This window comes from Polyergus mexicanus, unplaced genomic scaffold (assembly GCF_030449975.1).
Source record: "Polyergus mexicanus isolate NDT 795.1 unplaced genomic scaffold, iyPolMexi1.0 SCAF_15, whole genome shotgun sequence".
Taxonomy (NCBI): domain Eukaryota; kingdom Metazoa; phylum Arthropoda; class Insecta; order Hymenoptera; family Formicidae; genus Polyergus; species Polyergus mexicanus.
This window is the reverse complement of record NW_027223335.1, coordinates 4049518-4066629: the sequence shown is the minus strand read 5'-3', so window position 1 is coordinate 4066629 and position 17112 is coordinate 4049518. Positions and strand designations below refer to the sequence as shown.

General features: G+C 32.9%; 4 protein-coding genes across 7 annotated transcripts; 1 reads left to right on the top strand and 3 right to left on the bottom strand.

Annotated features, from left to right (window-relative positions):
• Positions 1–536: 536 nt before the first annotated feature.
• On the bottom strand, positions 537–4820 carry Ari-2 (E3 ubiquitin-protein ligase ari-2). 4 transcript variants are annotated; one of them, XM_070308265.1, is made up of 8 exons: positions 4245–4819; positions 3341–3854; positions 3027–3258; positions 2842–2959; positions 2552–2776; positions 2229–2441; positions 2008–2157; positions 537–1457 (listed from the first exon to the last, which is right to left on the bottom strand). In XM_070308265.1, exons 1-8 carry the CDS (start codon positions 4245–4247, stop codon positions 1443–1445), a joined length of 1470 nt encoding a protein of 489 aa, XP_070164366.1. In that variant the 5' UTR covers positions 4248–4819; the 3' UTR covers positions 537–1442. The 4 variants fall into 4 exon arrangements, with proteins under 4 accessions (XP_070164366.1, XP_070164365.1, XP_070164362.1 ...); XM_070308264.1 differs by lacking the exon at positions 537–1457 and adding an exon at positions 1474–1591; XM_070308261.1 differs by lacking the exon at positions 537–1457 and adding an exon at positions 1600–1833 and having other exon boundaries at positions 4245–4820.
• Positions 4821–6415: 1595 nt separating this feature from the next.
• On the bottom strand, positions 6416–7871 carry LOC138939847 (transmembrane protein 70 homolog, mitochondrial). The gene is made up of 3 exons (XM_070308084.1): positions 7522–7871; positions 6926–7285; positions 6416–6837 (listed from the first exon to the last, which is right to left on the bottom strand). Exons 1-3 carry the CDS (start codon positions 7630–7632, stop codon positions 6604–6606), a joined length of 705 nt encoding a protein of 234 aa, XP_070164185.1. The 5' UTR covers positions 7633–7871; the 3' UTR covers positions 6416–6603.
• Positions 7872–8334: 463 nt separating this feature from the next.
• Positions 8335–15416, top strand: LOC138939702 (nuclear receptor 2C2-associated protein). The gene is made up of 11 exons (XM_070307773.1): positions 8335–8529; positions 8678–8768; positions 8850–9635; positions 9707–10442; positions 10539–10886; positions 11154–12059; positions 12156–13137; positions 13311–13517; positions 13702–14108; positions 14479–14714; positions 14922–15416. The coding sequence occupies exons 1-3, from the start codon at positions 8492–8494 to the stop codon at positions 9132–9134; spliced, it is 414 nt and encodes a 137-aa protein (XP_070163874.1). The 5' UTR covers positions 8335–8491; the 3' UTR covers positions 9135–9635; positions 9707–10442; positions 10539–10886; positions 11154–12059; positions 12156–13137; positions 13311–13517; positions 13702–14108; positions 14479–14714; positions 14922–15416.
• LOC138939701 (MAM and LDL-receptor class A domain-containing protein 1) lies at positions 9444–16986 on the bottom strand. The gene is made up of 11 exons (XM_070307772.1): positions 16942–16986; positions 13727–14165; positions 13298–13495; positions 12666–13026; positions 12168–12344; positions 11618–12038; positions 11169–11513; positions 10595–10816; positions 10054–10436; positions 9699–9864; positions 9444–9626 (listed from the first exon to the last, which is right to left on the bottom strand). Exons 2-11 carry the CDS (start codon positions 14125–14127, stop codon positions 9586–9588), a joined length of 2715 nt encoding a protein of 904 aa, XP_070163873.1. The 5' UTR covers positions 14128–14165; positions 16942–16986; the 3' UTR covers positions 9444–9585.
• Positions 16987–17112: the final 126 nt, after the last annotated feature.

Sequence of the window (17112 nt, the reverse complement as noted above, 5' to 3'; positions counted from 1 at the left end):
ATAGGTCTTTTTTTTTTTTTTTTTTTTATGAAACCACTCGTACGTATTTGATAATATGAATTAGTAAAATAGAAACTTCTCTTTTTTATTCATAAATTGATAATGAGCTGTAAATCATTACAAGGTCTATTTTGTTGAAAATAATAAGATACTGACAAGCATTTATTAATGCAGGATAAAAAAACAGAGCTTTCAACGTATTGTACTAATTTATATTCTCGAATGTGTATGGCAATAAAAACTTATTTATTTGGATGTATCTTGTAAAAATAACTTAAGTGATTTTTCGCTTATGACATAATTCAATATTCAATATTCGATGTCAATAAGGAACCAGAGGCTTTAATAAACAATGAATTTATTTAATAAAATTATGAATTCAATAAATTTTGTTTGGATTTATATAATTATTATTATTATTAATATTAATTTACAAATACTTAAATATTCTTACACAATAGTGATTACTTCCCATTGCACATTTGAGAAGTTATACATAAGTAAGGAGAGAGATACATATATATATATATATATATATATATTTGAAAGAAACTGCTTTCTCATTCAACTGTCTCTTCTGATTCCCGAAAATTGTCTCACCATCACATTTATTCTACTTTATGCAACAACTTTCTTAGTTGCATGTAATTCCATAAACAATTTTTATTTCTCTTATTGTGACAAACATTATAGTTATTTTATAGTATTTCGCAGAATTTTAAGATTCCAACTTTTGAATAACCACCTATTTCTTTGCATTTATAGCGGGGTAAAGGTTATAATAGTATAGTAAATCCTTTTTTCTTTTTTTAAATAGCTTAAAAAATGTAAGTTTAATTACGGCTAGATGTGTCACAGATATCTTTGATCGTTGCACATGTATTCCTTAAAATCTAATTTAATAAAAAACATGTCGCATCTTTCTTTACTTCTCTTCACGTACATATTTACTTTTTTTTTTAGTATGTACACAGCAAGTTGGTACCATTATTTCTTGGCACCGGAGTACTTAAATTAGGCGTTTCTTTTTTAATCATTGGGCACATGAACATATCTTAAACATTAACAATACTTCGAATAAGATTTGGAAAAAGGCAAACATCAATGAAGACATACGATTTTCTGATTGATCGATACTTCTCATACTTCCTATACAATGCCCTTTATCAAAGTGCAAGATTAACATTAAATGTATTTCGCTGAATATAAAATGAAAAAAGAGAAAAAGAACATTTCAGAAAAGCCATTTTTTGTAGTGCACTTATGAAAAAACTTTTGGACTAATTGTAAGAAAGAGATATACACTTTAACATCAAAATATCGATAAATCAATCGACATAATTAATATTTTTTCCATTGATTTTATCTATGTGAGAAAAGTAACATTATTAGAATTTAAGTAGATATAATGTGTGTTGCCGTGTAACTGTAATTACGAACGATTATTTTGACGAAACCTGAAAAAATTTTTTGGACATAACAAATCAATGCTAATCTGTATACTGTTATTTTTTATAATTCTTATATTTTCATGATTCTCCTATTTAAATTATGATGTAGAGCACGTGATATTATTTCCTGTATCGATAATCTAGGAAAAAAAAAACCACATCTTTATAGTTATAGTATACATCTCACATTATCTTACTATAAAACAAAAATATTCCCGTTTCCATAACTATGATAATTATGAACATTCTTTATTTATGTATGATGTAATAAAATTTTTCTTTATATTATAGAAATATTTTTATATTAAATATTTTTTATATTTTACACAAATTCTTTCTCAAATTTTGTGGCACTGTGCATATATAGGCTGTAATATAGGGTCTGTAATATAAAGTGTGCATATATGTAGGCGCGCGCGTATGTTTTGCACCTTACAATTACATGATAGATAAATAGATAGTACTTGAAGAGTAGAAAAGATCACCATTGTGATCCAATTTTGTTAGAATCTATAGATTGAGACAAAATAGAATTGGAGCATTTAGATAATTATACCTCGAGGAAATCCTTCAGTAAAGTAACACGACGCTTTTCCGCAATATCCATCTGATTCTCTAGATCTCCCCGATCCGTTGTTTCCGCTCGTTCAATTTTCCACGAGAGGTTCTCTATTTCTGCTTCTAATTGAGCTTGTTGATACTCGAACTATTAGTAGGATAATTCAGTACTCAGTTTTTATCACACACGCTTTATTTAACATTATTGTGAAATCTTACCAATTCTTTCCGCGGACTGGGTTCCATGTAATAAGCGTATGGATATGTATATTGTAAGGTGTAACGGCAACGCGCCAAGAGTGATGCCGCCTCGAACAGATGTTGCCAGTCTATCCATGTGCCACTTGCATTCATCACCTTATTATTGATCCTCATCTTGATGCCCTCTAATGTTTGTTCTTCCAATTTCAACGATTTACTATGATTCTCCCACTGACCAAACACACATACACATACACACAATATAGCATATACCATAATATACTTAAAAAAAAAAAAAAGTATAAGATTAAATAAAAAGTTCGTTATTATGTCAAACTTACTCGCTCATAATAGTGAAGATATTTCTTGAGAGCTTCTCTCGCTTGTGCGTGAACGCTTTCATGTGCGATGTTTGGGTTTTCTTTGTATCGTGAACACTCATAATACTCGCTACCATGTGCTTTCCAATCTCCAAGGCACATCCAGCAGAAATCATGTTTACAGTTGTAACATTGCATGTGATTACAGCCACCATTTTTCTCTATACAGATATGACATTTTGGACACTGGAAAATAATTTTACAATTTAGTATTTTCTATGACATTTTAAACCATTTGTTCGTATACTCACATCTTTGGTATGAGCACTAATGTAATTAGCTGTCTCGGAATCATCCGCACATTTTGTCAACCATTTTCTAATCGTACCGCAATCGGTAGGTGCATGATAATCCATACTACATCGGAAGCTAAAATTATAACGTTTTTATTGCTTGATATGTGATAAATTACTTAATATAATATATCTACATTTACCAGAATATAGTTTTGCACGATGAACACATGACTCTTTTTGCTCGTTGTTCCTTTGAACGCAGAACTATTTGGCAATTTGGACCAGGACAAAATCGCAGTTGTGGATGAGACTTGACATAATCGCAAAAGGCAAATTGTTGATATCTTTCTCTCATGTTAGGCTTAGCGAGTAAAGAAAGAACAAAGTCTTCTGGAGCTAGAACATCACAATCTTGTGCCATGCAACTTATACCTATATGAGAGAAAAAGATCAATATAAACCTTGACAAAAATTACAAGCATAATGTAAGTAACAATTAAGCAATATTACTTACTGGTAGATATACCTTGAGTTATTTGTACTTCAAAATGCATACACCAACAGTCTTTGCAAAATGAATGTCCACATGTAAGTGTAGAAAACCTATCTGCAGGAGAAATCATAACACAAACTGAACACACACCGCCTTTCTGACTTTTTGATCCTGGCATTTGTTCCGGGGTAGGTTTAATTTTTGAATTAATCAATAAACTGGAAGCATTGCTGCGGTACTTAGTGACAATATCTTGTAATGCCCAATTGTGTGCATGTAACAATACTTTGGCTAGCGATGGCGTTATGTGAAGGCTATTACTTAACACTTCTACACTCTCATTCAAGAGTCGCTCTACCTCTTCAACTCGCAAACAGTCGTACACTGCGTACTCTGGATCTCTTCTATTTTGTTCAGGATCCACATCATTATCCACTTCCCCACCCCATGGCTGTATATTATAATAATCTTCGTAGCCCGGATCACCACAATCGGAGTCCGAACAATCCATTTCACTGTCATTTTCGCTTGACATCTGTATGAAAAATATTATGCACATTAGTCCATTGTGAAACTTGTACATTTTTTTCACATAATTGAATATTAAGCTATCGCTATGCTAATACTTTAAATAATTATATAAAGATAAGTATTAGATATTGGCAGGGACATCTTTTAGCATAACTTTAATGAACTGATACTATTGTAAAAATTTATCAAAAAATCATAAGGAACGATTCGATAATGCTATGAAAAAAAATTATACGGGAGTAATTATTCATATGGTAATGTATGACGATATTACATTGTAATATTTATAAGAAAAACTATTGAATATATAGACAACGCGTTTTGCCTTGGATGTATCTCTGGCATTTCGCTTATAAGGGAAAAGCTTTTGTGGATTTGTGCATGATTTGCCCACCATTTACGTCTTTGCGAACCAGAAAGCAATCTCTCGGAAGCTTCTTTTTTTTCTTCGCTGAACGCGATTTTGATAAACAATGCCACAATACAGTATAAATATATAACGATCGCGTCGCAACAATTACAGTTGGCGACAATTCGTGGAACAGGGATCGTGTCGCAAGCGACCCACCTTTGGTCGGCTAGACCTTCCCGATTATCAAGAGTATTGCATTTACACTCTCGTTTCGATAAGACTCGTGTGTGCGAGTGTCAAAATGAGCTTTAAAGTCTTTTTATATATTCTTCTTTTCGCTATTGAACTTGCACCTTGCACCGGGTTAATAGTATTGGGTACGTTCGAAAATCCTACTAGCGCGGGGCATGATGTACTTTTGACCAATTAGAGATTTGTCCCAAATCGTGAAAAGCAACATGGCTACTTGCATGATATGTCAAGTACACATCGGGCTGTGTTCCGTTTCATGCATGATGCGCATGATGCATTACTTATTCTTGTTGTTCATCGAATATTAAACAAGGATAAGTAATGAATGATGCACATCATGCATGAAACGGAACGTAGTCATATAATACTGGACGGAGCATGGAACCGAAACCGTGTTGACAGACGTAGAAGGAGACGAGACGATGTGTGTGTGTGTGTGTGTGTGTGTGTAGGGGGGGGGGGGTAGTAGCAGCTCATAAAACTATACGACCATGAAGCATCTCAAAATTTTATACATCTTTGTCTAACCCATTTGGTTTGGATAATAAACAGGCAGAAATTATATTACTAATTATTTGTAACGTATATAATAATATCATTTTTATATGTTATGTTCACATACATGTTTACACACTTATAAGTAGCAATAAGGTTGGGTTAAGGATATTCTTATATAAGAATACAGTACTGTTCCCCTTCCCCTTAGACAAAATTCAACCAATGAAACGAGAATAGAATGAGAGATCCGTGCCCACACATCTACTTCTCTCTTTCTAGATCGCTCAATACGAAAAAATAAAGAAATCTTGCCGCATGCTCCGTCCAATACTATATCACAGTATATATAATATACAGTAGCGCAACTCCCTCTCGGCGTCTCGGCACCTTTGACGTTAGTGTTGGTCAAAACGGAGTGCGCATGCGCGAAATAAGTAAGTTGGTCTCTTTCACTTAGTCTTTCGTTCTCTCTCGCACTGCCTATCTTATTTGGCGGAATAGATGACATTATATGTTATTTATTGTACGATCGCGCATCGCAATTTATCAGAGTTTCTGATACAAAGCAATTACGAAGCGATTACAGATATTTAATATAATTATATTTGTAATTATAACTTTATATATATATATATTTTTTCTTGATACTGTCTTTATAATACATTTAACATTTTTGAATAATTTTTTTTTTTCCATAAAAAACAAAATCGGGGGAGTTGCGCTATTGTATATACTGTATGACTATGGCCGTGTTCCGATGTTCATTGCCGGTATTGAAAATCTCTAGTATATGTGACATAAACTATAGATTTTCAGTACTGGCAGTGAATATCGGAACATGCCCTATATGTTGATAGTTGTATGTACATACTTTAATTCTCAGATTGAACATCTATACAATCGATATATTATATATGAATACTTTTATTGTATATAAAAAGAGTCACTTTTTAATTTTATTTAAGAAAACAATGTTATATATATTCATACAAGCTTTATATTCAAGTTATAACAAAATAATGCTTTATATTAAAGTTATAACAAAATAATGTTTTATATTAAAGTTATAACAAAATAATGTAACAGTGCAGAAACATTATTCTCGAAATGAATAAGTTGCAGCAGATATCAATTCTTTAGCTTCCAAGATTAGATCGTATACTACTAGACATTAACAAGCGGGAAATATCAGAATAACAAATTTATATAAGAGACGCGGAATAAGAATTAATATATATCATCCATTAATGAGCTCGGTCTTTTTTTTAAATTTTTTTCTTATTTCTACCTATATACTAATACATTGGCATAATTTAGCAGTTAAAATCTAGAATATATCACTATATCACACATACAAATATTTAACATAGTTACGTTGAAAATAAAATTACAAATAATCATTTCTCTGATTTAGTTTGTTTCTGACACTGATAAAGTTGAAAATGTCTTGCATTATAACTATTCTGATATTCTCTGTATTTTTCAGTATATAATTTTGGTATAACATTGCAATGTAAATATTTTTTAATTAACAGGTTGTAATAGAATATTTAGTTACGTATAAATTTTTCATGCAAAAAATCTAAAGAATAAATAATATATATTTAAGGAAAAATCTAAGGAATAAATAATGTATGTTCAGATGTCAGAATTATTTTTTATTTATATGATCTTTATATTCAGTGTCCATTGTAATGGTCTGATCAAAAGTGTTCTTATTGCTTAATTTAAAATCTACTGGCTTATCATATCCCATTATTCGTATATAGTGAGTAGAATCATGGAAAAACTTTTGTTCTAAAAATAAAGGAATACCTTTTATAATACAACTTGTGAACATGCCAGTCACATCTGGTACTACTACATCGTCTGGCGTAAATACAAGCTGAAACATAATTTATATTATTACCCAAACAATATTATGAGGGGGAGGGGGGAGGAGGAGGATTATCTCATATATAATTTATAAATACCTCTTTTGTTTGAACAAATAGACTATAAGTGTTTGCAATATATTTATCTTCTTTTGCATCGTAATACAAGTACGTTACATATTTTCTTGTTACTATATGAATTAATAAAGGAGTAGTTACAGTCAAAAATCCAATAAATGCAAATATTCCTAAAACCGCTCCTGTATTACCACTTTCAATGGCTTTTGAATAAAGAAATGGCTGAGCCAATAAACCACCAGTGGATGTCAATAGAGAAAAAAATTTGAGAGCTCTAATTTGTCTTGTTAAAATCCCATAATAAATTTCAGTTTTTTTAGTAGAAGTTTCCTGATAATTCTTTGTTGAAAAATACTTGACATTATACGTCGTAGAAAACTTCTATAAAATTATAAATTTAGATTAATTTAAACCGTTTCTATTGTAGTAAGTTTCTATTGTAGTAGTTCATTCTCATAAAAAATCCAATAAAAAATTTTAGAAATATTTATTAATTATAAAGCAATTAAATACGTATATTTAAAAATTTATAATTTAAATATATATACATATTCAAAATTTATAATTGAAGATTATAAATAATAAATATTTATATTTAAATATCTATAATTGCTAACCTCAACGGTGCAACCGTTATTGTACATGATATCGATTAGAGCGCGTCTAAAATTACTGAAATTCTCAATGAAAAGTCTTTTTTGAGCACAAACACTTAAAATTAACGCCATATTCAAAAAATATATAGAAACGTATTTACGTAAATAATATTTTACAATTTTTGTATGTCATATCTACCAACAAACTTCAACTTTTCATTCGATAGGATCACTGAACTATATACTATATATATATACCATACTGGAACGCGCACGGCTCTGCTGATTGGCGGCCAGAAATTTGGGACTGCGAGAATTGTCGCTTCTCAGACCTGTTCTTGTTTATCTAACTACGTCGATCACGTGACTAGATGTACTATTCGTTCTAAAACCAATATCATAGTTTGATGTGCAGTTTTTTAAGATACACTTTACCATTTTTCATATTTATTTTAATTCTCTGCTTCTAAAGCGGGGAGCACACACTTTTACATAAACGCATAACCACAAGCATAAGAAAATTGGTCCATTTTCTTAAGCATAAGGAAATTGATTGGTCAATTTTGTTTTATGCATAAGGAAATGGACCAATCAATTTCCTTATGCTTGTGATTTTGCGCTTATGCAAAAGTGTGTGCTCCCCGTTATATTTGCGTGGTATTAAAGACCGCGTGTGATTTGGTGTGATTGCGTAGCAGGACGATGTTTTCACTTGTGGTAGTTCACGGTAGAGTATGCCTTATATCCTTTTCTAGATGCACCTCGGCTCCCACTCCTTAACACTCGGTCTAGATATACTATGTCTATGGTCTAGTCTATAGTCTAGAGAAGCGCGAGTGTTTAATTATATTTTTTTATAATTTATAAGCTGCTCCCCCCCCCCCCCCCCACATACACATATAAACGCTAAGTAGCGTAACGAGAATTGCGCATGAAATTGTAACAAGTATGATAACTTACTTTGCTATAGACGAAAAACTAACGAGTCGATATGTCTTCTTTGTTGCAAGGAAACAAATTTGATTGCCGGTTAGTCTTTTATTCTTATACATAAAATAGTGAGCAGAACTGAAGATAAAAACTCATTTGTAATTAAGTAACTTTTTAAATATAATACTTTAGAAGAGAAACATATATTTCAAGATTTTTTAACAGTGATTCAATATTCTGTTTATAGGGTTAGTTCAGTGCTAAACAAAAATATTCGATCTTACGGAAAAAAGTACATGTTTGATAATTCCAATGAAACATGTTGGAATTCTGATGCAGTGAGTAATTAAACTTTTTTATAGGAATACTCCGTCTCTCTCTCTCTCTCTTTAAGAATTAACACAAACAATATATTGTAGGGAAGCCCACAATGGATTATTATTAACTTTGAAGAAGAATGTAACGTTTCTAGTTTTGAAATAGAATTTCAAGGTGGTTTTGTTGGAAAAGATTGTCATGTAGAGGCTGGCAATGACAAGAAAGCTATGACAATTGTGGAAGTATTTTATCCAGAAGATGCAAATAAACTACAGCGATTTAACTTAAAGAACCAGATCAAAGCCAAGACTTTTAAATTTATATTTAATAAAAGTACTGATTTTTTTGGCAGGATTATTATATATAATTTGTCATTATACTCGTGATATTAAATATCTTTTGATAACTTTATAATATTATATAGGAGATATTTACACAAATACCGCAATTTGTGGACAGGTCTATATTATTTAATTCTGCAATATAATACAATTTTTATTGTTTTCTGTTTATTAGTAGAATAATAAGCGTTAATAAGTAAAAAGATCTTTTTTGTATGTATGTATTATTTGTTTAAATAATAACATAGGAGTTTCTTAGATTATATAAAAATTATTTGATGTATGTACTTTGATTAACTATTAATTTATATAATTTTGTTATCTTTAACTAAAATTTTTATTTTGTTTCTTACATTGCATTATTCTACTTTTATTATACAATAATAGTTAATATATATCATACATAGAGTACATATAAATAATGATTACAAATGATAAAAAAGGAAATTATTTCAATACTGCAAAAAATTGTTATACATTTACTATGTAGTTTTCCTTATATCACATTTACAATTGGATGAGCACTGGCTGGCCGAGCTGAAAAAGGTAATATATTAATATTTTTTATAACATATTTATATTTGCATTTTTATAATTCATTAATCTTACTTGCGCAGGTTAAAGGCTGAAATTTTATGTCGTCGACAGCAAAACCTCCATTACTGGCGCTTCCTTCGAGAATAAGTCGATATGGAATTCGTGCTTCAATTGTTACTTGGGCTGGCATCCATACTGGTCGTGGATTGTTAAATCCTTTAGCTGTTAATGACCATAGCTGCAACAATGAAATGACAAGTGTAATACAGAAATGCATATATATTCGTTTTCGCAAATGAATACTCGGTTTGTATGTCGGATACTAAAATATAAAAAGTGTAAAAGTGATTTAAAATTGTTCTTTTCTCAAAACGTGATATTTAATTTATATAAATTTTATTCGATTTTATAGTTTTAACGTTTGTACTGGTTGTTCTTGCTCGTCCTCGTTTTCCTCATCAGCGTTTTCGCTAGGCATCTTGATTACTCGCAAAGCAGTGGACTCTTCCACACCGAACGCGGCGAACCAGAAAGTGAAGCATATAAATTCCTCATCAGGCGAAGCGTCGATGATGGGCGATCGCAATTTAACTTTCGTCGATTGCTTATTCGTCGTGAAGATGTCGAAGAAGACAAAGTCGCCGGTTGCACCAAAGGTCCTATCCAATAGTTGAGCCGGTCGATGAGTTTGAAACGCACGCTGCCACATCACGGCCCGATCGTTATCGGATACAGTTATGTTCTCCCATCCGCACAAATCCTTCTCGAAGCTGCAATCTTCCGCGCGAACGGCTGCACTCAATGGTTTTACTGCATGTAAATAAAATATAGGTTTAATACAATATTTAAAATAAGAAAGAAAAATATAAGAGAGAGTAATATTGCTAAAAGATCATTAATTTTTTTTTAAAGAGAGGAGAAGAAAAAAGATAGATGCGAAGAAAAAAATAAAAATATTTACTATTTACCGCTGCAATTGCCTGTATAAAAGGAGATATCATCGATTCCTACACTACCGCTTGCTCTATTCGGACCCCATGTGCCTTCGAACACGATATTGAAATTCGTATTTTCATTTATGTTAGCCTGAGCATAGCTCCATGTGGGACCTTGATTGTTATACAGCTGCCATATCGGTTTAGCTTCCGTCGAAATATCGCCGACTGCTTGCACATACAATCGCAAGACACCTATAAAGTTACAAATTCGTGTATTACCCCTTTTCATTTTCGCTGAACAAAAATCGCATACCTATGAAAGGTATAGTACTTATCGTTTTAAAGAACCAATCTATCCTGCATTAAATTGAACTTTCAACTCTTCCTATTTTCTTTGTAAAGATAATTATTGTTGGAAAATAAGAAAGTTTCAATTACATTCCTAATTCTTAAATAAGAATTAAAAGAAAAAATCTGAGCTATACATTCAGAAGGAAAATAAAGTAAATTACAAAATCAATATTATGATTTCAAAAATAAGGAATTTGATTTTACTAAAGAAAACTTATCTTAATTTTTTCTATTGAAGGAAATATCTACTCACCCAAACTAGGACCTGTGGAATCGATGAATGGCTCGAACATAAAATACCAGAACGTAATGCAGAGCGGTTCCTCTGTACCCTTCATCTCTCGACTGACCAATTGAGCGGTACCACCTCCGGACGATCGCGAAGCACCCCGAAGACGTCCTAATCCCAGAAAGTATTCGTTGCGTCGATTAACCGTGTGTCCGTTGCTATACGGTTTCCTCTGATTTCTCGGGCCTAACACTTGGGTGGACACTCTCTCCCATTCGACACGATCTGGATCCCGCGAATTGATCCAATCGCATTCATCGACCTCGAAAGTGCAATCCCGTGGTATCGGGCCGGCCACTTGCGGCGAAACTTTTGAGCCAACATAGATTATTGGAAGAAAATTTGAAAAGACATGAGAATCTAATTTTTGACCATCAAACGACAAATTTTAAACAATCTGTTCAAGAACATACCAGGGCAAGCACCTAATCCGTACGAGATATCATCGATGGCGATATCCCCCATGCCGGTATTCCCTACCGACGCTTCGAAAATTAGCTGAAAATCATCGAGGGAACTGATCGTGACTTGCGACATGAACCATGCGTTGCCCGCATTTCCGGACAGACCCCAGATCTCCTGATTATCTGAACTGCGAAAGTGACGTAAAAAGAGCTTCAGATAGCCTATCCCGGATCCGAACATGTGAAACCAGAAGTGCATACACATTGGCATGTCAGCGCTGGTTGCTGGAAAGCTTGAGCTTATCAATTTCGCCGTGTCACCAGGTCTTCGCGGAAAGCTGGAATCGATGAAAGCGTAACCACCGGCTGTGGCACGATCACTGGAACTGTCCATTGCTGGCCCGGTCGTGGGATTTCCGCTTCCGCGACTCTGAAAATGTGTTTTCTCTAGGTATCCATTGCAGATAACTTGTAGTAAAGAGCAAGAAAGACAACACAATCTTTGGGGGGAAATATATATATATATATTTTTTTTTTCCCAATTTAGTAGCGCACTCACTATAGTCCAATCAAAATCATCTTCCGCATCGTTGTTCCAGTCGCAGAAACCACCGGCAAAGTTGCAGAATCCAATACATGATGTACCAGGTTGCAAATCTATGTCATCGATGGCAATATATCCACGATAGAGACGCGACGGGTCTGTGGAATCCACCGGAACGCCTTCAATAATCACCTAATTGCCAAGATTTTGCCTGAGATTTTATATAATTTTGACAAACAAATACAACAAAAATATATGTAATATAGTTTTGAATGAATTTGGGTACTTCTATAATTATTTGTATTAACTTGTTCGTCAAACTATCACATTTCGGATGTTGAATCCTATATCATTCACAAATAGATAGAAAAGTTATAAAAATAGCTTTTTAAGAGCACAAACTTATTGCTGTCAATTAAATCCTGTCATGTAATTGTGATTTTAATCTGTATTAATCAATAGCATTTCTTTATATTTACTAATTAAATCTTTGATTGAGTTATAATAATGTACCGAATGTAACTCAGGATAAGTGTACAGTATTTGAGCCTGCTGCCATACTCCGAGCGTGTAATACTGCGCATGCCACAGCACACGCTCTTCCACGACTTCTACTGATTCGCAGGGTTTTGCCGTTGTGGTATTTTCTATAGGCAATTCCTCGGTTCCTTCCTTCTTAAATGAGAACTCGTCCACTCCGACATGAAGCAATACTCGCAGTCCTGCGATACTGAGACCGTCCATGGTATATTTGAACATGAAACATGTACCAGCGACTCCAGTGCTACCTAGCTGTGGACTATGCAGAAGACCTCCTGGGCTTTTGAACTTCAGATCCTTTGAAGATACTTGCGATGTCTCCAGAAAGGCGTATCTAATACGTTAATTCGTGCTCAGGATTATTCATTGAAATATATTAAATGGGAAATATAGATGCAAGGGAGTCATTACATCTTTCGCTATGTAAAAGGAAGAGTATGCGATGGTATGTGAATAAAAAATATTTATCTCTATTTATCTATACAATTTGATATTGAGAAGAATTAATTTTTTTTTACTATTATATTTCTCAAGAGAATAACATTTTCAGTCGATAATATTTTATAATAATAATAATAATATAATAATATGTAATAATATATTACCCTCCGTCCATAGTGCTGCTGGTGGCGTCGATCGATGGTCCACCCAACCAGTTTGTTCCCATTCCGGTACCTGGAGTCCATTCCAAAGCGCCATTACCATTTTGCCACTCGCAAAGTGGCATTGACGGAATCGGTCCGAAATCGCAGAAAACCTCATCAACAGTGACCGTCGGAGGTGGTACGGTAACTGTAGGATATCTATACAAATGCAAAATTACAGGTATGTACAAAATTATTTTATATAATTTTACATAATTAATATTACAATATAACAGTTTGTAAAAACTAGAGTGATTTTGTATTCCTGAAGTATGATTCATGAGAAATCACTTCTTTTCTATCATTTATTTACTCAACTATTGTCAGCGCCAGAATATAACTAAAATAAATATCTTATTACTTAGGTTTCTCTTTATGATGTTTAAAAACCTTTGTGTGGAAGGATGTCTCTGTGCTAGCGTGGTAGGTTGCGGTGATCTGGGCGATAAAGATGTTTCCGTGGTAAAAGGCGCTGTGCTGCGAGTAGGAAGGATATCCGGTCTACCTGGCCATTGCCTAGGTTCAATGCGCTCCACTTCGTCCAGTGGTTCGCGATCGACGGAATTGATGACGGGAGGCTGGCCCGGATTGATGCCGGATTCTGAGCCGTTGACCGCATCATTGAAATCTTCATTGTTCGCGGTATTTCTCGTCCAACCGGAAGTCGCGTTAACTGCGCCCACGAGATCGACTTGTTCTCCGAGCATAGCATTTAAGGCAACTGGAGGATACCAAGTTATGCTCCACGATAATGGATACGGCCAGCAGCTCAGTAATAAAACCCACCACATGTCCGGATACAATTGCACTGTTCGAAAATTCACTCTATCTATAAAATGAATTAGAATTAGAATCGTCGAGAATTCAATTTGTAAAATTTTTTCTTCACAATCTGAAAATTCGATTTTAAAATATAGAAAATTAGAAATTCCACAGTTTAAAATCTAGCTTACATTTTGTGTGAAAACTGAAAAATAATTATTTATATATGTTTTTATACTTTTTCGCTTTTTTTATTATTTTAATCATGATTTAATTATCATTATAGATTTACAGAGTACATAATACATAATACATAATACATAATTTTACAGAGTGAATTTCTCTCGCGATTGCTCGTTCAATTTACCTATTTTTCGCAGGATTTGTACTTGGATGCATGCGTCATGTATCATTCGTTATTCGATCACACATCAAAATCTTCGAAAATTATTAATGATGATTTTGACATGGAGCAGAATCGTCTAACAAAATCTTTTTCCCTAAAGTATACAAAGGAACTGTTTCACACGTGAAATACGATAGTGCTCTAACGTTGATACCGGAATAAATGGTAAAGATGTCAACTATAAATTGATGGATTAAACGTAATTAAAAGGTAAAGCCATAATTCACAAGTTCTACTCTAATTGTAAATACAAAAAAAAATGGATCTTACTTATGGTTTTTTAACTTATTTTGCATTAAATTCTTCGAGAACTCCTTTTTTAATTTCACTGTTACGAGCAAATGTTCGGATGGCACTGACAACAGATCGGCAGTATGATATCTATACAAATGAGATGCGAACTGTAGAGTTTTTCAGGACCGCGGCACGGAACGAAGCGGTGTGTATCCACGCAGTTCCGGCCTTAACTTCCGATCGTTACGCTTCCAATCTCCAGTTCGGGGCCCGTTCGTCGCAATAGCCAGTCGAACAATGAAATTCCATCGAGGCAGAGTGCCGTAATAATGTCGAGATTAAAATCTGACCGTTTCCACTAGCGGTAAATCGGTTCCGCATATCGCTTTCGAAATGATGGTTTTTCAATCATTAGACATAATATATATTCAATCATTCATAATTTAATTTCCTATAGAGGATTATGATTAATGCAGAGCATTATTATTCAAAAAATAACAGAAAGCTTGCGCGCCAAGCATACGTGTTATACTATATATTATAAAATATGAAAATAAGTTATTCTTAATTCAGAGAGAATCGCAAATTACATATATAAAGTCAGTAAAAACATTAAAAGTATAAAAAATCGCAATAACATGTCATTTAATTGAAATACGAAGGCTTTTTCATTACGTTCCCATAACTCACAAATTACTTTTTTTTTTTTTTTTTTTTTTTTTTTTTTTTTTTTTTTTTTTTTTAATCGCATTGTACATAATATAAAGAAACAAAAATATGAACTCATTATTAATAACATAAGAAAGATAATTTTATATGTATAAAAAAGTAGATGAAAAAATTTTTGAGCTGTATAGGATATAATTGACACGCGATAAGAAGCACTTTTACAAAAACTCAATCAATATTCTAGTCATTTATAACGTACAGTTTTAGATAGAATAAATTTCTGTGAATGTGGTAATATTATTTTTCGTTCAATTTTTCCTCAAGAATGCATATATCAAAATGTCATTTTTTGATGATATGCGATGAATTCAGGAATTTTAAGAAGATGTGCGATCCAAAGCTTTCACGTTCTCGTTCAGTGAGATTAATACTACGCCCGAGGTTTAAGTATACTCGAACGATGTAAGGGACAAGAAAAGGGCAAAGTACGAGCTGATCAGTGCGTGGTCGGCACGAACTTTGCTTCCTCAACATTTTCGATATTAGATTAATGACGGATGCTGATGTCTGTTGTGGTACAGGCCACGGTGGGCTGTTGAACACTAATTTCGTAATCTCCTCTAGACTCTGAAATAATAATCGAGAGAATACTTTTTACTCTCGCAGGGATAAAGGATATTATACATTGTAACGTGTAGCGTAAAAATATAAATATTCTGCGATATAAAAGTATTATTTCCGTTTTTCTCTTTTCAGAAGAAATATTATCTTTTTGATAAAAAATGAATGTAAACATTAAAAATACTCTATGCACAATATTGCATAATGTTAGTTTGACTACTTCGTCTCGTGATTAATCAATTTAATTTACCGTAGCTGGAAATGGAAGTTTCTTTGTAATCATTTCGTATAATATAACACCCAGGCTCCATATATCACATTTAAGCTTGTACGAGTGTGCAGTGAACATTTCTGGAGCCATATAATAGTAAGATCCTGCGTGACAAGTTATTGAATCTCTACAAAATAAAAAGAGAAAACACATAACGCGGAATAAAATGAGACTTATTTCATATGGATAACTGTGCAAATATTAGATTAGCAGACATTCGTTATAATTTCAAAAGGGCAGTTCAACGCATATGTTCCAGTTAAAGAATTAATATATGCAAAAATGGATAAATAAAAATATATTTTGTCATAAAATTGACTTATCGATGCGTACTCTTGAATACTTTTTGCGAGACCAAAATCGCCAATTTTAACGATATCTCCGCGGCTCCCAGTCAACATAATATTTTCTGGTTTTAAGTCTCGATGAAGAATTTTATTTGAGTGAATATGATGTACTCCTAAAATAACTTGCGAAAACAAGTATAGCGCATCCTAAGAAAAAATATTTCTTTATGATACACTTTTTATATTTTTCACAATTAATACAAATTAAAGAAGCTCAACATTTAATTAAAAATTAAAAATTGTTGGAAGTCGCGTTTTATTGATTATCGCTATAATTACATTTTTCTATAATCACCTCCTCTTTAAGTGGTACTTTTCGTTTTTCCAACAAATCCTTGAGAGTACATCGAGTTGCATACTCCATAAGAATATAGCTATGATTATTTTTCTTCCATGCTCCGTAATAAAATACTATATTTGGATGTCTCAATTTTTTTAGGCATCGTATCTCCCCTAATGCTCTCTG